This window comes from Opisthocomus hoazin, chromosome 23, assembly GCF_030867145.1.
Source record: "Opisthocomus hoazin isolate bOpiHoa1 chromosome 23, bOpiHoa1.hap1, whole genome shotgun sequence".
Classification (NCBI taxonomy): Eukaryota; Metazoa; Chordata; class Aves; order Opisthocomiformes; family Opisthocomidae; genus Opisthocomus; species Opisthocomus hoazin.
In genome coordinates, this window is record NC_134436.1 from 8417169 (window position 1) to 8442430 (window position 25262).

A 25262-nucleotide genomic window follows, 5' to 3' on the forward strand; every position below is an offset into this window, starting at 1 on the left:
TTAAAATGTAGCATTTGTAAGGCTAAGAAAGAATTAGAATAAAAAGGGAATATTCTAACCAGCTACTTAACAGCAGCCTCCTGTCATTTTTTTCAAATAGCTCTGCTCTTAATTTTTCCTCACCAGTGAGGGTCGTTAGACGTTAGAACAATTTCTATTCTGCACATTGTACATGAGCTACAAGAAAACACAGTAAGGGCACATGCTAGAAGGGTTTTCCCCTCTAAATGATGTAGCCTTTTAACTTAACAAAAAAATACCTTCCAGTTACAAGAAAGCAAGAAATAACGACAGTCTGATTTCACGAACACTTCATTTTCAATGTTTCTTTACTTTGCAACAATTCAATTAAACTGACTGTTGGGAACGCGATGTTATCAGGCTGGTTGCCTTACAGCAGATCTATTGACACTTCCATTCCTTCTCCCTGCTTAAAGCCCGACTGACACTTGTCAGCAGGAGCAGCTTTAGCTCTTTCTGCTTGCTTGCTTGAGCTGGGAACGCAACACTGCTTCTGTGACAGAACTAGGGACTGAAGTGACACCGAGCACAAGGACGGGTGGACGGAAGGAAGGACAGATCTGCTGAGACAAAGGCAGGTAGCAAGGCTCATCTCTCTCCTTCAGCCTAACTCCGTCTCAGCCCAGGACCCCCTTCTCCTCGTACATCCTCACGGCATGAGTGGCCCTTTCAGGTTTGGACCTAAGGGTCTACAACAAACAGTTCTTCCAGTTCTTTCTGTCTTCCTGCCCAAAGGCAGATCTCGAGAATCAAACTGGAAATTGCAGCCCTTGGCACTGTCTTCGTCTGACACCTCAAGGTTTTTAAACCCACGAATTTCATGCTCTCTTTAGCCGAGAAGGCAGCTACAGTACGAACAGAAATTTTAATATAAAGCATTGTTAAAGTAAACTCAGATACGTAACGAAACTCAGCTCCCATTAAAATTGAATTAATGAATATCTAGGTATGTTTTAATAGAACGTGTCAATCATACACTGTTTCATGTGAGAAGGAAAGAAGTGTAGAATAAAAAATAGTTCCACTGTGATCCACTTTGAGTATATAAAGAAAATGAAAATACTTATCCACGCAAACATGATCTCTATCACACTGTTAAAACTGTTCAGAACTTGAGAGAAACGAAAAGGCCGATCGCAATGGCTTCATGGAACGGTGTCATTCGCAGAGCAAAAAAAAAAAGAAATAATGTAACTGGATAAACTTCAAAATCGGTCACACCTGCAAGCGGCAACCATTAGAAGATAGCACATCAAGTTGAAGAACAGTAATCATGCCTTAAATTTTTTTAAAAAGGCCTCTAACTAAAGAAATGTTCAACATCCACCAAGCCCTTTTGGAAAACTGGCATTGCATTCACAAGTTGGAGACCAAATTAGCAGAACTACCTGAAGTTACGGTAAAGCACACCGGAACAACTGAGAACACAGAATCACAGAGCAGTTTGGGTGGGAAGGGACCTTTCCAGGCCATCCGGTCCAACCCCCTGCAGTGAGCAGGGACATCTCCACCCAGACCAGGTTGCTCAGAGCCCCGTCCAACCTGGCCTGGAATGCTTTCAGGGATGGGGCATCGACCACCTTGCTGGGCAGCCTGTGCCAGGCCCTCACCACCCTCATTGTAAAAAATGTCTTCCTTCTACCCAGTGTATATCTACCTTCTTTTAGTTCAAAACCATTACCCCTTGTCCTAACATAGCAGGCAAAATACTCAGACCCCCAGAGTTTTACGTCTAGGTTCAGCTACTGAGGGAAATAAATTGACTTGTCCCAACTCTATCCCCAGACCCAATGATCTATAGCTGTATTTTTATGTGGGATTTGACATGCTCTGGTACAACCAATTGTCTGTGGGCCCAAGCTGCACAGAGAGAACAAGAGCATTTATCAACATTAATTACAGTCTCACAGCGGTAAGGCTGGGAGGTATTGTACAATGACTGCTTATGAAAAAAAATGAACTTATTTGTACCCATTCACTTCATTTCAAATAGATTCCGTATTAGAATTCATAAACCTGTATATTCTCTGTCTTTCCAGCTCACCTATCAAACGCTATTAAGAAAAACACATGTTCTACCTCACAATGAGCATTAATAATTTGATTTAGATTGGGACTAAATTTTTATTTTGAAAACATAGGAGTAAATTTGCGAAGTCTTAGCCCAGCCTCCCCAATTTCTGTGCATCACGAAGACATTCCTATACCGGAAAACGACACAGTATGATTGTGGGTATAGAAAGATCCAGGGAGTTAAGTGCCCATGGAAGCTACGGAACGCGCTCGCATGCTGCTCAGAGAAAATAAGTTGACGGTGAGGCTCGCTCGGTGCCGTCCCCCACCGCGCGGCAGCTTTCCGGGCTGCAGAACGCACCCCGCTCTGCCCCGAGCCGAGCGCGGCCGACGCGCTGCACCACACACCGGGACCTCACCACCCACGCCAGGAGCAAGGTGACACCTGTGGAAGTTGAGCTTGCAAGGGGACATTTGGCCCCAGTTCTGTGGAGTAATGGTAAATGGAAAAAAGCTATATTTTACTCTCTTCGTTAATTCAGAGCTCTCTATCGCATTTATTTTCCCACAGGTCAAAAGGACCTCTGGTGTTTGGGGAATAGCGGTCTGACAGAGGCTGTATTAACTTCCATATTCTTTGAAATAACAATCTTTTTTTTTTCCCTTCCCGCTTTCTGGCCAGATTGTCATGGCAGCACGCTGCAAGAATCAGTTCAGAAAAAAGGAATTGGTTTCTGCGATGAAAAACTGTAATAGAAAGGAAGAGCAGGATACTTTCTAACATAAATTGCTTCTTTCCCTCTTCATACTATCCTAAGCTTATTCTGTATGACAAAAAAAAAAATACAGAGCTGTAACGCTTAAATTGTCTTTTTTCATAGGTTTTTAGTAGCAATTAATAACTAGAAAAGATACATACCAGGAGAATACTAACAGCTCAATTTAGTAGCTCTAGGATTTAAAAAATATCTCCAAGCTGTGGTAAAAACACATCTGTCTATAACTTTATCGCACATATATTCTTAGCAGAAAAAAACGTAATATGCTAGCTTTCATTGGGGAAAAAAAGAATCTTCTGTATTCTACATCCTCAAAAAAAGTAGCCATGAGTCATTTTCTGTTGGTGGAAGCCTCACAGCGGCTGCCAAACTCAGACAGCGAAGCGTTACGGCAGTTTCCTAACTTCCATGCAAAAAGAAACCCAGATTGAGGAAAACAACAAGCTGTCCCGATGCCTTTCATGCTGAGAATGAACTCGAAGCGTGAGACTGGCGCAAGCTTTGGTGACCTGGGGAAGGGGGTCTCAGCCTTTCCCTGACTGAGATTTAATTGCACGTTCTTGCTCGCAGGCTCTAGCAGAGAACCACAGGATTATCAGCCGGGATCACTCTCTCACGGGGTAACACTGCAGAGAAGTCTCTAACCCTTTTGAGCGTCTAAAACACAGGGATTTCGGTATTCCCTAAACGGACTAAAGTTAGCAACAAAGCTTTAAAATGTTCTCTATATGTGTTTGAACTGCCTAGTTGCAAGAAATTGGCTCAACCACGTCAAATCTCCGGACTAGATACCGTGAGACACATTTTCCCACGACGAGCTATTTAAAACACACACTCGCACCAAGCAACCGGCCACTTTACGCAAGCGTGCCCACGGGCACCCACGCGCCCCGACACCCGCCGACAACAGCAGCCAGCCCTCACGAGAAGACACTGCTGCCGTGGTCTCCAGCCTGCCGCAGGCAATCGATGTGTAACTGCCCCTGCGTGGTGCAGGAGCCCGGGACGCTGTGAGGCACAGAAACACTCATTCAGCATCAGCACATCAATACCGACGGGACGCTTCCATCCACTGTAGGTGACTCTGCGCCTCGCAGCAGCCCTCCAGCTTCCAGCGCGGCTCCGGTATCAGCTTCCCAGCTCTCGCAAGGTTCACGATTCCTTACGGGCTGGGTTTTTCGGGTCCCCAGGCAAAGCCTTCAGAAAAATGCAGTGTTACACAGAATCACAGAACGTCAGGGGTTGGAAGGGAGCTCTGTGGGTCACCCAGCCCAACCCCCTGCCCAAGCAGGGTCACCCAGAGCAGCTGCACAGGACCTTGTCCAGGTGGGTCTGGAAGATCTCCAGAGAAGGAGACTCCACAGCCTCCCTGTGCAGCCTAGGACAGGGCTCCGTCACCCTCAGAGGGAAGAAGTTCTTCCTCATGTTCAGCTGGAGCTTCTTCTGCTTCAGTTTGTGCCCGTTGCCCCTTGTCCTGTCGCTGGGCACCACTGAAAAGAGTCTGGCCCCGTCCTCCTGACACCCACCCTGCAGATATTTATAAGCATTCATTAGGTCCCCTCTCAGCCTTCTCTTCTCCAGGCTGAACAAGCCCAGCTCCCTCAGCCTCTCCTTGTAGGAGAGATGCTCCAGTCCCCTCCTCATCCTCGCAGCCCTCCGCTGGACTCTCTCCAGTGGCTCCTCATCTTTCTTGAACTGGGGAGCCCAGAACTGGACACAGCACTGCAGATGGGGCCTCACCAGGGCAGAGTAGAGGGGGAGGAGAACCTCCCTCGACCTGCTGGCCACACTCCTCCTAAGGCACCCCAGGATGCCATTGGCCTTCTTGGCACCCAGGGCACGCTGCTGGCTCATAGTTAGCTTGTTGTCCACCAGGACTCCCAGGTCACTCTCCACAGAGCTGCTCTCCAGCAGGTCTGTCAGTGTTAAGCAGAGTGTCACCGCTGTTGCCTTCGGGAGCCCGTCACCGCCGTCTCCACGCTCGTCACAGAGACGCAGTCGGACACACACAGGTGCAGTAACCGAAAGCTGCCCGACGGGAAGGTAGGATGCTGGACCAAAAGGCAGGTGCCAGCCTTCGGGCGCCCTGATCTGTCACATTATTAACCAAAACCACACAGGCGATGTTCGCAAAGCCGCAGCTGACAAAAGCCAAAACATCTGTATCGTACCACAGCTGGAGCGTTAGCTCTGTACCAGACGCCTTTTCAGAGGACAACTCGCGTTTGATCTGGCAGATGTGAACTGAGATACTGTTGGAGAAGCTTTTACAACCTCCTCCCCTTCTCCAAGGCCCGCTGCAAGCTGCCCCGCCAAGCACCCTCCCGGGGCTCTTGCTGCCCGTGTTCCCAGCTCTGGCACTGCCCGACGGCACAGCCTTGGCTTGGGCTGCTCAGAAAGCCACCGAGTCGTGATGAAGGGCTGCAAGAGAGCCTGCAGAAAGCTACGGTGGAAGATACGGTGAGAGGAAGGGGGGCTGAGCTGGAGATCATTCGTTGCTCAGCAATTCGAGAGGGAGAACACCAACACGGAGAGGCACGAAACCCGCATGGGCAAACCCCACCAAGGCGCTGGGTCGAAAGGATGGGGTTGATGGAGCTGGTGGCACGCGGCAGCTCAGCGACCCAGGGAGCTACAGGGACCACCCCTCACCTTCCCGACTGGTGCCCGTGGGGCCAAAAAAGGCTCCGGGTGCCCCGCAACAGGCGGTGAGCACGCGCCGTCAGCTTCAAGCCCAGTCAGCTTGCCTGTGAGACAGCCAGTAAAGGACCGTTTTACACTTTAAACTCAGGCATATCCTTGCACTATCGTTTATTCTCCAGGAATGCAGCAATGACACTGCTAGTTAACAGCTAGTAAAGAGCAACAGGAATAGCTACAGGCACAAAAAATCAGTTACTCTGCGTATGTACTTACATTAAATAGGAGCAGCAGCAATAATGGAGATATAAGAAGATTTAGGCAGCTCTGAATCAGCTCAAACCACAGGACCTTTCCTTTCTTAAGTGGAAAAAGTTGTGTCTTTTCTGTTGTAAAGTTCTGAGTAGTTATGCTGCATCGTGCAGTCAAAGTGATGAAATCCAGTAATGCCTACATTTGCCATTCTGGTAACGATGGTAATGACAACAGTATTTTGCATTTCAATAGGTCCGTGCATCTTTAGCTTTCTACATCAATTAATGAACATAATTTCAAAACACTTGTATTTTAAAAGGCATATGTGTAAGCTCTTCACTATCTCTTCATTCAACTACTTGTTTAATCAGAAAAAAAAGAAAAAGTACTAGCAGCAGTGCTATTTCAAGTCCATAAATAAGAGTATAAATAATAGCACAGAATAATAGGAGAATGCTAAACTCAAATCCCAAACAATTTTGTTATCAGTCTACATGTAAAGGTAAAAAATAGAAACCTAACTCACATCATTTCAGATGAATTTTTTTTAAACAACAAGTAACGCCGTAAGCGTGCCTGCCTCTCCCTGCACAGCCACGCGCGCTGCTGCTCACACTGCACAACCCCAACCATAACAACGCCGTGAGAACACGCCATTATCTGCAGTCTGGGAAAGCTTCCTCGGGCTTATGGGTGTGTGAGTAGGAGTACATCTAGCGTGATTTTCTGAAACATCACCACATATCCTGCTTTCGTAGTGCTCTCCTTCACCATTTTCTCTCCTATCAGAGTCTACATTAGTTATGGAAACCATACTACAGTAGCCTGCTAAAAATGACCTTTCTACAAGGCTTTTGGAATTCCTCCCAAGTGTGTGTGAAGTCCTTGACTGCACTATACTCAACTGCTTTTGATTTGTAGGTAGGTCCAGAATCTACCTACGCAGATCCCATTTCTTTGGAAAGTCCACCAAACCTTCCTGCAACCTTCACAGGCAGGAACAAGAGATCGAAGGAGTCCGTCCCTGCCTCAGCTCCCAAACTCTGGGGACTAACCTGCTGCAGCGTATGTGCCTGTGGTCTTGTAGTTTAAGTGGTGAGAGAAAGCCACGTAAGACAAAGCAAAACTAGAGGAGTTATTTCACTGTTCCAAGTAGTTGTTATGCCCAATATATCCCAGAAATTTGCATTAACAAAAGGAAAAGACATTTTGTTTCACTATTCTGTTCCAGAACGTTTTGCATCATGTATAAAGATATCAAAATATTGAGACATTACTCAAAACACGCAGGCGATTGTGAGGAGCAGCTGCAACTTGGAACTTTGATACATTCAGAAACTTCAAGTTTACATATTGGGTTCAGAAGGTCCACAGCTGATCTTCACAGCATGGTACAGCATCTGAATTCAGCACTAACAATATTTCAGATATTTAATTTCTTTCTTAGAAAACAAACAAACAAAACCCGCCACAAACCCCCCAGAAAGTCAGCACTAATCCTGCTCGTCCCATACTCTATTCTTGGCGCTTTTGCCACGACCGCTTCAGCCCGTGCGCAGCCACTGCGCGCTGCGTTCGCTCCTCCGCTGCCTGGAAGGCTGCAGCCACGACAACGCTGAGCAGAGATGTTCCCCTGCCACGACGCCCCACGGTTCTGAGCTGGGGCACTGCACTGGTGCAGACTGGGACACAGCTCACGGTGCTGCTCCATCCATCCGTCTGCCCTTTCTGTCCCAGCTCCCGCTCCTCAGGCTCACAGAATCACAGAATGTCAGGGGTTGGAAGGGACCTCTGTGGGTCATCTAGTCCAACCCCCCCTGCCAAAGCAGGGTCACCTACAGTAGACTGTAGAGGACCTTGTCCAGGCGGGGCTGGAATATCTCCAGAGAAGGAGACTCCACAACCTCCCTGGGCAGCCTGGGCCAGGGCTCCGTCACCCTCAGAGGGAAGAAGTTCTTCCTCCTGTTCAGCTGGAGCTTCCTCTGCTTCAGTTTGTGCCCGTTGCCCCTTGTCCTGTCGCTGGGCACTACTGAAAAGAGCTTGGCCCCATCCTCCTGACACCCACTCACCCTGAGTGACTGTGCTGGGGTCGGACTGGCAAAGAAAGAAGTACAGCTTGAACCTCAGGAGCAGACAAACACTCTGAAGAGCAACACTGGGGTTTTTTGAAGCCAAATTTTCAGATTGCTCAATCTTTAAACTGAACTTTGTTTAAAAGGTTCTGTATTTGGACCACTGCTCTTATACTACAGCCCACAAGATCTTCTAAGGAAACAGGTTTTGTAGTCACCGGCAGACTGATCATCATCCTTTCTCCTGAAATACAGGAGAAGCGTTCCTACTTTATACTCTTCATTGACGCCTGGTAACAGAACCTTGTGAGCAAGCTGAAAGAAATTAGACGTATCTACAAACTTATCTTTACAACTAAAAGATTTGTACTGAAAATATTTCAAAGTATGAGACAAATTATGAGACCAAAGAATAAGACTACTATCTATTTAATTTTGTCTTTTTTTTTTCTCCTGGAGTAAGTGTTATTAATCATAATGGCACCAGCTAAATTAACATCAGGATAAAGTACCGGAACAGGCACGAGTACATCAGGCAGCCTCAGTTAAACCTCCATCCATGAAAGCTCTTCCGCTCTCCTCCCCTGTGAGTCACTCCGCTTCTGCCCGGCGCCTGGCGATGGCCCTGTCTCTGGGGTTCCCGTCGCAGAGCGGGCTCTCACCGAGCAGAGCGCGACGCTGATCTTCCTCCATCTTCCTCGCCAAGCCACGCTTTTCTCCCTGTGCCCCCCGAGCGGAGCGCTCCCTTTCTAGCTGTCTGGAAGCAGCGAGACCACCCCGGGATGTATTTTCGTCATTGGCTCTCTTCGAAAGCAATGATTAAAGAAGCACTAAAGGAACACCTCTTCACTGGAAAGCACAGAAACCAGCAATTTGGAAGGGAGGAAGAGGAGGAGGTGGTTTGAAACAGACTGCAAGAGGACAATAAAAGTTAAAGAGCATTAAACAGCAGCTCCGAGCCTAAAGGTAAAGCAGCTAAGTACTGCAGAAATGAACCATAAAAATAGCACCATAAAAACGCTACGGTGATGCATTACTGCATCCTTAGTTAAAGATATTTCAACCCTTCCATTATGGACCCTTATTTCAAAGAAAACAGAAGAGTTATGTAGCCAACGCGGGGGCCTGTTGTGGCTATAACAAAGCAGCAGACTAGGGAAGATAGAGTCCACATTTGCTTGCCCTGAACAAGAAACAAGCCCACTAAAATCAAGCACACAGCACTGGCAGTGTTCAGGGCCAGGTTGGATGGAGCTCTGAGCAACCTGGGCTGGTGGAAGATGTCCCTGCTCATGGCAGGGGGGCTGCAACCAGATGGTCTGTAAGGTCCCTTCCAACCCTTACCATCCTGTGATTCTATCATTATAAAAAAGTGTAATTAGCAACTCCATATAAGCATTTTGCAAGACTGTAACTCCACTAAAAGCAACGAGCTACTGCAATACAGCTAAGCATAATCACATAAAAAAATCCAGAGCCACGAAGGGTACACCGAGACTTGGAGGGCCTGAAGAGGGTACACGAAAACATGCGCCAGCAGTAAAAGCTTGCTTTACATCACAGAGAAGATAACACAAATATGATCAAGCCCCACCACCGACTCTGAAACGAGGTGGAGAAAGGATGTCTTTGGAAAATGCGCTGTCTCTAAACAGGCTGAACTTAGCCCAAACTGCCGAAGAAGGGAAGGGAGTAGCATCCTGACCAGAGAAGCAGGAACACCACGCAGACACACGTTGTGTGACTCCATGATTTGAGTGCTTGGTCCTCGGTACTGACAAAGAGAGGTCGGGAATCTTCACTGCGATCTGAGTTCTGCAGTGCTGACATCAAGCGTTCCCTCCAGACCGCGCCGGCACCGCTTTCTGTTTCGGGATCAGAAATGTGACCGCTTGCACTCTGTCTTCAGCTGAGAGCAGAATCCCCTGAAGGTAACTGAAAGGTGAAGACTGGAAGTTGTGAAACTCCTTCCTGATAAAGCAGGTGCTGGCCATGCCGGCTTTGCCTCCTGAGCGCTCCCACTACCGAGATGAATAATCTGACAACGAGGAAAAAAATTCAAGTGTCGTGCACTGGGAAGAGGCAGCCTGAGAGGGATCAGTGCTTCACAACAAGGTAAAGCTATAAAGTAAAGGTTGAACTACAAAGTTCACAAAAAGGTGTCACTTGTTTTTTGTGGCTACTGGTATGAATTTAGATGAAATGCCAGTTTTGAAGTGGAAGAACTACAGGCTAGTTCTGAAAGTCTCCAATAATTCTGCAGGCAACAGTTTCAGCAAAGCTCGCTGCGAAGCGGGGGAGAAAAAAAAAAAATCACCATCTTCTGAGTTAATATTCTTGTGATGAAACTTGTCATCAAGTCCTGTCAGGTGTGTAATTTCAGAAAAGAAGAAAAATCGATCCTGAAGCAACTGTGGAATGGTCTTGGAACACAGCAAGCCTGACAGGATGCTTTCTAACATCTTCCTGCTTGCCCATGACAAAGCTACCGACAGCGAAGCTCCGATGAACCGCCGGGTGCCTTGCCACCTCCCACAGTAACAGTACTCACAACGTGACCTTTGGCACCCACACGAATGCATGTATGTTCCCAGAGGTTTTATGATAGAGAACAGAAAAGGAGAACCACCAAAGCCAGTAACGGAATTATCGTCCCCACATAGAGGGAAGAGGCACAAAACCAGACAGCAAAGGAAAACCAGCCAGGCAAATGGCCACCCCACCTCTCCGGGACGCCAGTCTTACGACACGGAACCGTTCTGCCAACGTCCCAAGGAACTCACTCCCCACGAGGTGTTTGGTAAATCGGGACAACCTGAACCCACCAGAAATGACATATTTCAGGTGACGTTGTACCCAAGAATAGCTTCCTATGAAAACAGAGAGGCAGGGAGCAGTGGGGGGGTTACGCTACGCCGGAATTCAAAGCATGTTATAACCCCGTGGGCAACGAACCACGCAGCAACAACTGGGCCGGGCTGAACACCACCAACAGATGTATCTTGTAGTTCTTACTAATAAATACCAAATCCAGGATGCCAAAATTAAGTTCTAAATAGTAGCAGATGCTCTCATGGAGGCAGCAGTCAAGAGCAGAACTTCAGATTTTTTTTTTCTTTGGCCTTCAGCAGGTGAGAATACCTCTCCTTTCTGTTTTTTGGACATCTCAGGCTTCGGATAACTCACATTTGCTTTTCAGCCCCCCCCCCGTCTTTCTTCATGGCACCCACCCTACCTCTTCAGCAAAGCGGGGCGATGTGAACGAAGCCCCTCGTGCGTGTCCCAAACCCGGGCACGGACTCCCTGCTCCTTTCAGCCTCCTCCGCTCCCCGCGGTGCCACACCACCCATCAACGGCTGGGTCACAACAGCCGGGGCGTCCTCAGCTCCTGTCCAGCTATGCCAGCTCCTCCCAGAGCTCCACACCACAGGGCAATTTTAATCAGACTCTGGGAGGGACTGGGCTGAGACTGCACGGTGGTGTAACTATACTACACTGAGCTAGGGGTGACCTTAGAGCAGCTGCCAGTACCTGAAGGGGCCAACAGGAAGGATGGAGAGGGGCTTTTCACAAGTGTGTGTAGTGACAGGACAAGGGGGAACGGCTCTAAACTAAAAGAGGGCAGATTTAGATTAGATATTGGGAAGAAATTCTTCACCATGAGGGTGGTGAGCCCAGGCTGCCCAGAGAAGCTGTGGCTGCCCCCTCCCTGGCAGTGTTCAAGGCCAGGTTGGATGGAGCTCTGAGCAACCTGGGCTGGTGGAAGATGTCCCTGCTCATGGCAGGGGGGTTGGAACCAGATGGTCTTTAAGGTCCCTTCCAACCCAAACCATTCTATGATTCTGTGATTCTATAATCCAGGAGAGCAGTATTAACTTCCCAGCAGGTTGCAGCTCAAACATAATGTCTGCGGCAACCAAGCAGCTGAGGCCACGGTGCGAGCCGGTGTCACGGGCAGCCCCGCTCCTCGCCCTGCGTGCTGTGGCCACGGGCAGCAGGAACACCCTGCTGCTCCGATCACTTCTTGCACCTCCACAATGGCCAATTCTAAATTCTGGGAGATCAGCTCTGCCAGCATCGCTATTTAAAGCGCAAGTTAAATACGTTTGACACTCCGTACCCCAAATGACAACAAACCAGAATATTTAGCATGGCAGCACGTCAGGCATTTATTTATTTTTTTATTTATTTACGTGGCAGGCCTAAGTGCCACTCCTTTTCATTTATATGCAACTGTTTGCCCCACGGGCATCACGCTGTTAATACGTACCGAAGAGATTAAAATGAGCTTGCATGCTGGATGAAATAGAAATTAAAATCAGTCTGGAATCTGGGATTGCTTCTCAAGGTCTCCCAAAACGCATAATTACAAACGAGCCTCTGTTTGTTATTTCAGGAGAGGCAAAATGTATAATTCTTCAGCAACGCTGACGATATGAATTATAATTAAGTGGTCCCTGAGCCTATGAGTAAAGCGTGCTGTCCTAACACCACGAGCTGTGTATGCAAGGATGGTCCAAAGCAATAAAAGGCTCTAAAACGGGACACTTGAGCGGGGAGATGACCACCTGTCTACCCTCCAACGCAAAGCACATCAGGGCTAGCAGGTACTCCAACGTCGGTCACTCCTGACACTGCGTCAGCCAAAAGCCCCCCCGGCACGAAGCGAACTAAAGCCCCAAACCCCAGGTCTGGAGGGCCCACCTGGTCTCCAGCGGGACGTTGCTGTTGAGCACCCAGCTGTCCTGGAGCTGCACGGACTCCGGGGTGGTGGCCAGGTCATTGGGCGCCGGGGCGGGCGCGTGGATCTGGTTCCGGCGGTTTGTGAGCGAGTTCCTGTTGAGGGAGTTGGCGGAGGAATGGTGATGGGACAGCGAGTGGTTGTGAGGAGGAGGGAGAGGCGGCCGCAGCGTTGACTGGCTGTGATGGTTTGAAGGGCCTGAAATGGAACAGGAAAGTGAATCACCAACGCGTGTCGATGATACTCTTCTCCTCGGCGCCTTCATGGGGCCGCTGCCTGGAGACAAAGCCAAACCCCGCACACAGCAAACTGAGCCTGTGTGCCTTCTGCACATGCAGGTATTAAAACACGGTTAAATGAGATAGCGATAATTAGAGAACAGAGATATCAAACTGCGTTTCGAGGCTGCGCAGTTGGGATGTTCAGCAGACTGTATTCACATTTAAAAATACTTCTTTACGGATTCTCCCTAGGGCAAGGCTCCTCTGTTGAGGGGCCAGGACAGCGATCTCACTTCGACCGTTCCGTACATCCGCCCGGAGGAACTTTTTCCTCCCTGTTTCTATCAGGGACTTTGAGGAGATGAACCTTAATGGATTCAAACCAGCTTTTGAGAATACAGCCTTTAGGCTTTGATAAAACTTAATCGGAGATCTCAATCTGCTTTCACTGTTCTTTTACCAATCAGCTTCAAACGAACGTATTTGTGCCAGCGAAAGAAGATTAAACTCCAAATAGGAAGAGAGAGCAACAATGCAATGATGATACCTTTCAGGTTCTTCCACACGATCAGGATTTAGCCTGTATTTTTCTATTTAGCAATGCCACAAACGCACACCAAGATCTGAAAATTCTGCTACTCTTTCAGCCCCTTTCATTGAAAAATGACAGCTGACATTTTTTAGAGATAACGAAGGATATAGGCTTTTCTCTTTCTTTGAGTACTGACATAGATAACGAAAACAAATTTTTCTAATCAATAAGGTTAGTGCATTAAAATAAAAAGCACATGAGAAGAAAATAGGATAAGCAGGTGTCACTCCAGCATAGTCACTTTTCCAAACATAAACGCAGTAAATAAGTTTAAGTACAATTCCATATGTTGCAATAACTCACTCCTAATAAAAACAGTGAAAGAGATTGCAGAAAACAAACACCGTAAGTGTGTTCTGAACTGCATGCTTTAGTCATTATATCCAATCGTAGTTTTCCAGTGAACAATAATCAGAAAAATTAATATGAGTGAAATCATAATTACAATGATGTATGTTTGTTTTTAGAAACTGGAGCACATTCTGTACTTAATGAACCAGACAATGAAAGCAAACATCACAAGGGGAAACCATTTGCAGCTACACTGATCCACTTTCACGGCAAACAGCGAAGTACAGGAAAACTGCTGAACTGATCAACTGACTGTAAAGTAACGAAGACCAATGTTTAATAACACCCAGACAAACCCACCCAGAAAACCCCACCACCCGTTCGAGGCGGGCTAGTCCCGGTGGAGAATCAAGGCCACGCCACCAGGAACTGGAATCGGCGCTTGGAACGCTACAGCTCTTCCCAAAGCACCCTCCCAGTCAGGGGGATGTCTCGGAGCCCCGCTCCCCGCCACCCAAGAGAGGAGAGGTCACCGCCTCTTTCCTCTCGTACGGGGAAACCGGCCCTGTCCGCAGCCGGGGGGCTGGTGGTGGGGGGTGAGCCGGCACGGCGACGCAGCCCGGCTGGTCCCAGTGCCGCTGGGACGGCACGGCTCTGGGCCAGGGAGCGGCAGCCAGCACGCCGGCTCCGAGCAGAGGGAGCACCCAGCTTTCCAGAGAGCATCAACCTTCCGGAGCGTTCTCGGGGCCGGGGGCAGCCCAGGCTGACGGCGGGGACACACGAGAGGTTCCCTGGGACTTGCGCAAAGCAAGCAGAAGTTGTCCCGGGACAAGGAACAGCAGGAAAGGGAGGACCATAAATTCTACAACCTTGATGTGCTGTTTGAGATTCGCACAGAAGTTTCTTTCTCTTTTTTTGAATGTCTGTTGCCTGAATGCTCGCCCCGTGGCAGTGCCAACTGCTTTCAGTACACGGACACCTTTCATGAACACACCCTACACCTTCGGGCCATCATAGGTGCTGCTCGCCTCACCACCCCTGCCTCAGGTGTGCTTCACAGAAGCTTGAGAGGAGACTGTTTCACCCAGCGCGCCGTGCGTTTCAAACCTTGCAGAGCACCCAGTGTCTCACCCACAGAATCACAGAATGGTGGGGGTTGGAAGGGACCTCTGTGGGTCATCCAGTCCAACCCCCTGCTGAAGCAGGGTCACCCAGAGCAGGCTGCACAGGACCACGTCCAGGCGACAAGCAACACCAGGTCTGACCTACCCCCGGTCCCGTGCCATCCCCAGCAGCACGTGGAGTAGGACACAGCGAGAGGAAAACGTGTTTGGACCATGTCCACAGGCAGAGAAGCCTGGGTGGGACTGCTCTCCCAGCCTGCGTGCTGGCTTTCAACACAGCACATCTGGATTTCAGTACGTGGATATTTGTGAGTGATAAAACACAGGCGTGTTACAAATTCCTTCAGATGGTTTATGTGCTTCGTACTTTCCCAAATCATGTTGGATGCAGCTTTCCCTTTTCGAGGGTAAATATGGAAAAGCCACAGCCGCATAAACCGAAGTTTTGCTCCGAGAGCCACAGCAGGGCCAGCTACACACAGAGTCCCGATCTTGAAACCACAAAATAAGAGAGGCTGTTCTTAAAAACGAGCCAGCTGCACATCAGCAAGAATTAACAGAATTTCTGTAAGATTAAGGAAGCAAGCACTGAATTCGAGTTACCATGAATTAATTTAATCTGCCTGCAGACTCAGCTCCCACACAGTAAATAAAATGCACCGTGCAAAATCAGCTGTGCAGCAGGAACTGAACATGTGCTGCAGCTGCAAAACCTCAGACACCCGATGCAAGATGAACGCAGCATTTCATATACAATAATAAAACAAATATCGGTATCAATGTTACATGGGTATTATACAGTTTATATTAAAACATATAAAAGCTTATATATATAAAGTACTAACTAGGGAGCACGCACACACACTTACACACATATATGAGAGATAAAAGCTTAATACGCTGCTGCTTCATAAATCTGTTTAAATGAATCAAAAGCAGAAGCTGAACACTACTGAACTTCCCAGGGATATAAAATGGGATTCGCATCTGAACATCTGAGCACTTCTTCATGAGCATCTTTGCCTAAATTAAAACTTCAGCAGCGGTACCTGCAAATCTGCTGAGCTCAGACGTTCCGAACAGTAAATCGCCTGTCCCGGACTAAAGGACTGGCAGAACGCGCCCGACGAGACGCCACGCTCCGCGGCCTTCTGCTGCTGGCTTTATTAGTTGGCAGCTTCAACACAAATCAGTGTCTTGATGGAGTATGTCTGGCCTTCTACATCAGGAAAGAGATTTTATTTTTGATATGGCAGTGGCCAGTGTTGGTTTCGGGGAAAAAATACCGAGGAAATTATGTCTTTTCTCAATTACTACATGACTGGGGGTTCCACCAGAACCCACTGTACAATCTCAAACATCTAGGATTTAAGGAGAAGTCTCTGAAAACCACTGTGAAAATCAGAGAAATTGAAATCTGAAATATCGGTACCCTCCAAGTTTTGGCTTTTTTTTTTTTTTTACTTTCTGATTTAAATTCAAAAATAGACAAACATACCTAATTGTCATGAAATTTGGTACACACTGATTGTGCTGAACAACTCACGATTCTTCAAGAGATCTTACCACGGTCAAGAACACCAGCAATGCCCACTTCAAAAGCGCAAATTAGAAGATGAGCGAGGATACACAGTGTTCTAATTCAGTAATCTGATCTAAAGCCTGATCTACCTGCCTTTGAAGTAATCATCAGCTATCCAGTGGACTTATTTGGGTTTAATCAGGTCCAGAATGCTAAGAAAGCAGCACGGCACAGCTATCGGTGTGCTGTGCTGGATGCAGGGGTGCCACTGGGAGCGACGGGCAGCCGCCGCGCATCCTTCGGGACCGGTGCCGCTGCATCCCAACAGCCTTATTCCAGCAAGAGGCTGGAAAAGCTCAGGGATCGGGAAAAGCTGCTGGATGTCACGGCATCATGGGTGCAATGGAGATGGCAGCGTGCTCCTGAGCGTACGCTTCCCAACACCGCTTCTCCGCTGATTTTGCGGTTTGAATGTTGCCTAGAATACGAAGCAAAACTTCAGATCTGCCTTAACACGGACAAATTGTTTTCTCAAAGTTATTCCAAGGCTTTGGTAGGCTCACTTAACACGCGCGCTAAATCCACGCAACACAGGGATCTGAGGAGATTAAACTCCAAGCAGAACCAGCACCTTCCCTAATCTATGCAAAGCAATCTCTCCCTGCATCCCCGTTCTTTGTCTACACTGCCTCAAAAAAGTCGTGTAGATTGTATCTGAGTTGTGCTGGATTAGCCTCCGCGCCACGATTAAATGCTGAAGAGACGTATAAACACCTCCTCATCAGTCCTTTTCACAAAAGAACTAGAAGAAAAACACCCCAAGCATGTATTGTTTTTCTGATACGAACAATGGTGCAGCTATTGCCTTCTGCATCTAAACAATACAAACACTGAGCAAAAAAAGATAACAAAGCTGACGCATTGAAAGAGTGAATTAAGTAAACCCACAGAAAACCCTCGTTAGCCAGACTTAGAAGCCCAGCCTTCGGTATTCCGAGCTCTTTGTTCCAATAACTCCACCGCACTGTACTCTCAAGGAAACCACATCATCCGCTACGACAATCAGGAACAGGTTTTTCACAGAACCCCAGGGCCACCTTCCAAGCCAAATCCATCTTCAGAGGCAGGTCGGCGTCAGGAAGAGGAGGCAGCGTCGGAACTTTGAGCTTTGGCCAAGCTCTTTTCAGTGGTGCCCAGTGACAGAACAAGGGGCAATGGGCACAAACTGAGGCACAGGAAGTTCCGTCTGAACATGAGGAAGAACTTCTTCCCTCTGAGGGTGACGGAGCCCTGGCACAGGCTGCCCAGGGAGGCTGTGGAGTCTCCTTCTCTGGAGATATTCAAGACCTGCCTGGACAAGGTCCTGTGCAGCCTGCTGTAGGTGACCCTGCTTCGGCAGGAGGGTTGGACTAGATGACCCACAGAGGTCCCTTCCAACCCCTACTATTCTGTGATTCTGTGAACACCCAGGGGTATCCCACCGCGTGGCGAGGGGCTGCCGTCCGCACGGCCAGCTCTGCCCCGGCATTTCAGCCTTCGGCTGGGTCTGCGGGCGGGGACCAGGGCTCCATCCCAGCAACGGACGCTATGTTTTTTCCCAGTTTCATGCTATGTCTGCTTCAGCTCTTCTGTTCGTTTGCTTTAATTCTCTAAACTATTTTGTGCAAGGCCGTAGTTAAATGGAATCTAAATGTTCTGAAAACGCTTTCAACATATGCTGTAAAGAAGCAAGTTGTCTCACTCATAACCATGGGTATCATTAACTCTCTCTCCCTCTCTCTCTCTCGTTGTTGTAAACCCAGAACGTTTGCCAGGTGTTCCTTCTTTTGTCTGCATGTTTTTACAGTGTTTGAGGCAAGAATAGGTTGAATGACTGGCTGTCATCCCAGACTGTACATCTCCAACTGAAAATTCAGTAAACATGTGGCATAAAATTGTAAGTCACTTATCAGTCTCTGCCAGTGCGCTGCAGCCTTCTCCTCAGCACAATATTAGAACAGAAAATTAAATGGTGCTGTGGCAAAAAAGAAACAACAACAAAAAACCAAACAGAAAATACCCCACTGCTTACCCACAATAGCCAGATAACCACAGGAAAGGGCAAAGGTGGTTTAACGGGTAAGGTCTGGGATTTTATTACAGTTTCTATATCCTCCTCGCACGACTGGGGCCGAATCCCTTGTTACCGACAAGCGTCTCCCTCCACAGCCTCCGCAGGAGCGCTGAAGGGGAGCGACCTCACCGCTGACACGGCAGCAGGACAGCCCTGGCTGTGAAGCAGCCGTGTGCGTCCTCAGGCAAGCGACAGCAAAGAACCAGGACCCGTCACCAGCAGCCTAACCTGAGTCATATAACCCATTTTCTCAAGTCAGGGTCACCTACAAAAAGGTTAAAAACCACTGCCCTACAAAATAGTGTTATCTGAGATAACACGTACTAATTATACTTGCTGAAATACACCACCTAAATATTCGTTATCACACTACTGGCTGCATAAAATTATGGCTAGTCACTGGCAAACCACATCGCTTTAATAATAAAGCTACAGAAGGACTCAATGTCCTGTCATACTTTGGTATATGTGTATATGTGTGTGTATATATACATAAAGGTAGGCATACTATTTCAACTGTTACATATCACAAAAATGAGTCACAGTGAGGTTAAAGAGTCCTCTCTCCAACTAAAAAACAATTCCTGCATTTCACATCTCTCCCCATCAACCTTTTAATTTAGTTTTCCAATAATGAGACAGATATAAAACATATTTCAGAGAGGCTAAGGGTATATTTATCTTCTTTAGCTTAGATACATGACTTTTGTCTGAAGAAGGTGCTGGTGTAAGAAGAACTAAAAAGACGAGCGTACATATATATTTCTAAGCAGCAAAGTTCATCATTATCACCATCATTAGCATGGCATATTTTCATCCAGAATGCTACATGTTGCTCTGCACACCTGGTTCTGCAGAACGGGAAGGAGTTGAACCCCATCTAGAGACTCAGACGATCCCTCTCCGCAGCCGATACCGTCTGACACACCACGAGTCACGCCAAAGGGAAAGTGAAGCCCTACCTTTTTCCAAACAACATAAAGAAACTTCTGAACAGAAAGCTTCAGGCCAGCACTGGAAGCCTGGCGACATTCTCCTGACCGGAGCACAGCTTGCAAAGCGCCGTTCCCCTCGAGGGTCCGAGGGGGAGCCTGAAAATTGTCCTAGTGACGTAAGAATAATTGCACTGTAATTTCCATTTCATTGTGAGCCTGGAGTCAGGGGCAAGAGCAAGCCAGCCCCAGAGCCATTCCTGCAGCGCTTGGGACTCTACGTACCCCAGCCAGCTAGCACGAGGGTGTTACCCAGGAGGGCCAAGGCAATGCCAGGCGCAGGTGCTTCAACGCAATACGTTATCTTGATTATTTCAGAAACGTCACGGAACGTATTAAGCACTGCCCAAAACAATCTTTTTTTGTTAAATCTAACCTCGTTAAAAAATAATACAAGAAAGAGTCTCTCAAAATAGATTAGTGAAAGTAACGGTGTCAGAGAGCAGCTCTAGTCGGAGACCAAGCGCTCGGCAGTGTCTAGGTGAGCTTTTACCGACGGCAGCTCCTGGAAGCAGGAAGGGTCTGTCGGCAGAGCTCCGGTTTTAAACCCTTCTCTTGTTCTGCGAGTCTGTAACGCCACGCCTCACCGCTGAGCAGCTTGGCAGCGGATCTGTTAATGAAACTAAATGCAGTGAACGTGGCTTTCAGCATCGAGTCATTCTTCTGTCTCTCAGGCAATATTCTCACCCTTCCCAACAGCACTAACTTTTGTCAACTGCTTAATTTTTTTCTTCTTCCATCTTGCACTACTGCCTTGGGACGATTCAACGTAACGCACACTGCACACCATTCTAGAACTTTTTCAGTTCAACAGCAGTATCAACACACATACACCAGCTCTCTTGTTTAAAAGAAAACAAATGGTTCCATCTAACTATAATGCTTTTCCATGGGTGTTCAGGGTTAGAGTATTTTTTTTTTCAGAAATATTTACAATATTACCCCTTCAGCCCCAAGAAAGCATGAAAATAATAACACAGTTTTTCCTTTAGAGTGACCCACCCGATAATCAAATGGCTGAAATAAGCACCGACGTGTACGCGCCATTAACACGAAGACGTACCGACACACACCGCAAACAGCAGGTTCCTGGAGCAGCTTCCTAGGACAATTCGATTTCACAGCTCCTGGGAAGCCAGTTGTTTACTGCCGGGACAACCTGTTTCCCAACATGTAGAACAGGTAAAAATAATTTGTGTAGACTATATGGAAAAAACTAAGAGGGATGTTGCATCATGCTGCAGTAAAGAAAAGCAAACATGATGCAATGCGTATGCTTCACTGAATCAGACTTTTCACGAGGTTATTTCTCTCCTCAAAAGCAGGCAAGATGCAAATAACTACCAGAAAGAAAGGGGTATTTGTCTGCCTCCAGCGTACCGCAAGCTGCCATACTACATGACTGGCATTTCTTCCACAGGCAGCAGGATTTGGTTTGAATTCTGTATTTAGTTTAATTACAGTCACTCTGGCAAGTGGAAATTTTACATTTACGGGTATCAGCTGGTATGGGACAAAAAAGAAAGTCGCAGACCATTTGAATAAGAAGCCCTGCCGAAGCTGCCAGAGGTTTCAAGGTACCAGAGAGGTTAACTCCAGCTACCACAAACAGCAGGTTCTGTTATTCAGAAGACAAAGCCATAGACTAATAAGGAAAAATAAAGATTATCTTAAGGTGGTATAGGAAAGCCTTCTAACAGCTTATCGCTCGGCAGCAAATGAGCCAGCATTAAGCCAGTAGTTCCTACAGAGGTTTTGGATTAGAGTTTTTAGTGTGAAGGGGAAAAAAACAAGCCAAAAACTAACAATACCCCCAAAGTGACACATGGAAAAACAGAAAAATCATTACAAGAGAATTTCAGCTACAGAAATGATCGGTCTTTGTCACCGGGTGCTGCAGCTGGGCTGTAACTTCTCAAAACACGACGGCTGATGCGACCGGCTTTGGGGGCTGACTCCAGTCCCATCACCTACGGTCTTGGTGCCGCGTGGGTGCCCGCCAAGCTTCTGCCCTCGACCCTCGACGCGGTGGGGCGCGGGGAAAGCCAGGGCTCCAGGGCTCCGAGCGCCGGGCAGAGCGGAGCTGGCAGCGCAGCCCAGCGCTGGGAACGGCGGCTGGCTGTCGGGAAGCTCGGAGACCATGAAAACGAACTGCCAAGCACCACCGCGATGAGGCACCCCCAGGGCTTGTGCTGTCCAGCAGCCCCCCAGTGGTACCCCATCAAATGCTTAACTACTGCTACATCTACCATGAACGAACTTGCTGCAAGCTACAAAAACACCGTGTAGCAAAGCAGAAATGAAGCAGCCCGCTGAAAGCTTTGACCAGCTGGAGAAGACCAAGTGTTGTCTTATCTAAACAGCATGACCAGCATGTTGCAGAAACTTAATCCTCATCAAGACATTAAAACCCAGTGCAACTCTCTATTATGCGAGCTGGATGATCTTAGGGGTCTTTTCCAACCTTTACTATTGTATGGGTGGGTGTCAGGAGTATGGGGCCAGACTCTTTGCAGTGGTGCCCAGCGACAGGACAAGGGGCAACGGGCACAAACTTAAGCAGAGGAAGTTCCAGCTGAACACGAGGAAGAACTTCTTCCCTCTGAGGGTGATGGAGCCCTGGCCCAGGCTGCCCAGGGAGGTTGTGGAGTCTCCTTCTCTGGAGATATTCCAGACCCGCCTGGACGCGGTCCTGTGCAGCTGCTCTGGGTGACCCTGCTTCGGCAGGGGGTTGGGCTGGGTGACCCACAGAGGTCCCTTCCAACCCCCGACCATTCTGTGATTCTGTGATTCCACAAATACACCTGTCTAATCACCTATGGTCAGTGAAAAACAAAACACAGTCACTACTCATCCCCTGGGACCATGCTGCTGGCTCATCTGACACCCCCTGCCCCGCTCACCCAGCCTACCTCCGACACCACAACTACCATGCCACCATAAGCTCTGGGCTGCCCCTTGCAATACGCACTGCTCTTACTGCTCCGGCATGGAAAAGGCAGTGGAGCTTACAACGTCTTTCGGCAATGCTGCTTGTTCCCACTGTCACGGGGCGAGCGAATAGCACAGTCCTACCCGTTGTCTATACGATGTATGTTGTTGAAAACACAACTTCGCCACAGGTACTCGGATCAACATCGACTTTACCTGCCCTTCTTTGTCTCCAGGCCATGACTCTGCTTTTCCGAGAAGCCCAGCAATGCAAAGAGACTCCAGTACAGAGACATAGAAATATGGTATAAAATGAGCAATGAGGGAACAGATTCCATTTTCTATTTAAGGTATAAAAGTAGCTACGATAATTGAATCATATAGTGTTTCTTCCTTCAGAAAGCCTGAGACCACCACAGCACTAAGTGGAATTTAGTACCGTGGAAAGAAAGAGACAAAACAGCTCTCAGGTGCAATGCTGCATTCACAGTAACAATAGCGGCGATATTCAGTAAGAATTTAAAAACAGGAAAAGAGGATGACTCAAGTATTTTATCCAACTAAAGTCATAGGAGATTAGAGAGTAGTTAAACACCAAGGCTGCAGTTTGGCCAAAACCTCTGGATAAACATTTGCCACCATGCAAAAATCGCTCACAGCTTTTTCTAATGATGAGAAGTAGTAAAAAGCTGTTTGAAATCTCTGCTTTAAAATGTGTGTGGATCTCTGAAATCCCTTGGACTGAAAAGGTTCACGGCAGCTAAAGCCACAATGTCATAGATGAATTGCAGAAAACCCATGGACTGAAGGGCAAAACTTCTTGACACTGAAGCTGACTTGCGAAATCGTAACAGAGAAGAAAAGGAGATAAAGAGGATTCTGAAGCCAAAGAATTCTGCTGCTTTGAGACATGCGGGCAAGGAAAGAGTCAGCAGAAACAAAGGGGAAAAGACACTGAATAAATATGTCCTATGAGCTTTTAAAGTAGCAAGATTACATCACCTCCTACATAGAAAGGAAGCTTCTTGATGATCACATGTGTTACATATGTAGGTTACAAGCAGATTAGCAAGTAATTTTGCACAAAACAAACGTATCAGTAGATGACAGCAAAAGATCCTAGAACCCTCTTTATGCTGTTTGGATAATGTAAGGCAGTAAATCTGGACTAGATTTAGTTTGGTATACCTGGATCAAGAGTCCCCACAAACCACATGCTTTGAAGCAGTCTCAAGGACCAGACGTTTCCACCCCTCACGTTCCCACTAGAGGAGGGAGATCATTTGCATCAATTGGTAAGATACTAATAATTTAGTAGATAAAAAGCTTCATTTCTGTATTTGAAAAATCCAGTAGGATTGGTTTGGTTTGATATCAAAACTACAATGCAGAACGGCAGCACACAATCTTCCTATTACTAAATTAATATGTAAGAAATATCAGTGTCAAGTCTTCACAGCTGTCTACAGAGATACGCTCAACACATCAAGGCTTTTCTGCAAGGCCCTTTTATCAACCACATCTTCCAAGGAACATTCAGAAACAGAGAAGTCAAGTTTAAGAAATTCCGAAGTTAAGAGGACATTTTTTTCCTAAATATCTGTAGTATTTTAAGTGAAAGTTATTTTCATTATATTATTACCAGTAAATTACAGCTATCTATGGTTTTAGGTAGTGGGACACTTATCAGGTGTCCCTACCTAACATGGAACGAACCAAAATCAAATTACTTTAATAAAATAAACTTTATCTAGCTAAATTGTTGCTGTTAGGTAGCTGGGACTCTCCATGCCAATAACAGTTATCTTAAGAATTAAAAAAAAAATAAAATATATCCGTTCATTTTCAGTCATTTTCTTGCTACTGGTATGTGTGAAAGATTTTCATTTACACTCATTTATCAACTCAGACAACTCCAGTAATGGGGAAATTTATTCTGATAAAAAAGAATCAAACGGCACCTCGAGAAGGGTATCACAGGTAGGTACGTGCATACGGCACCTGGATCAGGAATAAGTATGATCTCTTATCAAACACAACTCTCAAAAATTATGGTTATCTTTGACATAGTCACAAAGGCAGATGGGATGCAAAGATATTATTATAAATTAGCATTTCTGAAACAAATATTCCCAAACATGGGAAGGCAGAAGAGATGTTAAACCGAATGGTAAAACATGGTATAGAAAGGGATCACAGAAACCAAGAACCTTGTACTCTGGCAGTGCAGACTGAGGAGTTTTCACTCTCTCAAACCTGCTTGTAGTCAATGTTACATTGAATTGATCAATGCCAGCAACCACTATGTAATAATAACGATAACACTTCGTGTTCTCTAAAATACCTGCCAAGTGGGGTTTTTTTTCTAAGGTGCTGCACAAATGAAGCCTCGTAAGGTAAGGTTGATATCAAAATTTTATCAGCATGTAAAATGAAACATAAAAAGAGATGAATTAATATGAAATCCTGTGATCAAACCCTAGTCCCCTGGTTTCATCCTGGTCTTTTCCTTCTTACAACAGCCCTTCCTCATCTGGCACATGCGCTTCTCCAGTCATAGCAAAGCAACACACGTGAAAACTAATTCCAGTGGGTGCTAACAGAAAAAAACCCTTGCGGGTGGACAAGTGGCCAGAGAGCAGGCCCACGGAAGGAGATCTGGGGTTTGGGTTGGTGGCCAGTTGAGTATGAGCCAACAGCGTGCCCTGGCAGCCCAAAAGGCCAGCCGTGCCCTGGGATGCATTAACCCAGCATCGCCAGCCGGTCGGGGCAGGGGATTGTCCCACTCTGCGCTGCACCGGTGCGGCCCCACCTCGAGCACGGGGCGCAGTTTGGGTGCCTCAATACACAAAGGGCATCAACCTAGTGGAGCGTGCCCAGAGGAGGGCGGCCAAGACGGTGAAGGGTCTTGAGGGTGAGAATTAGGAGGAGCAGCTGGGGTCACTTGGCTTGTCC

General features: G+C 47.2%; 1 protein-coding gene across 16 annotated transcripts in view; it reads right to left on the reverse strand.

Annotated features, from left to right (window-relative positions):
• Positions 1-25262, reverse strand: part of TENM2 (teneurin transmembrane protein 2) — a 1253534-nt gene that overhangs the window by 175805 nt on the left and 1052467 nt on the right. For all 16 annotated transcript variants that reach the window (XM_075442184.1, XM_075442183.1, XM_075442198.1 and 13 more), the window contains one exon: positions 12485-12719. In XM_075442184.1, the coding sequence (XP_075298299.1) occupies positions 12485-12719 (235 nt within the window). The remainder of the gene's footprint in view (positions 1-12484; positions 12720-25262) is intronic.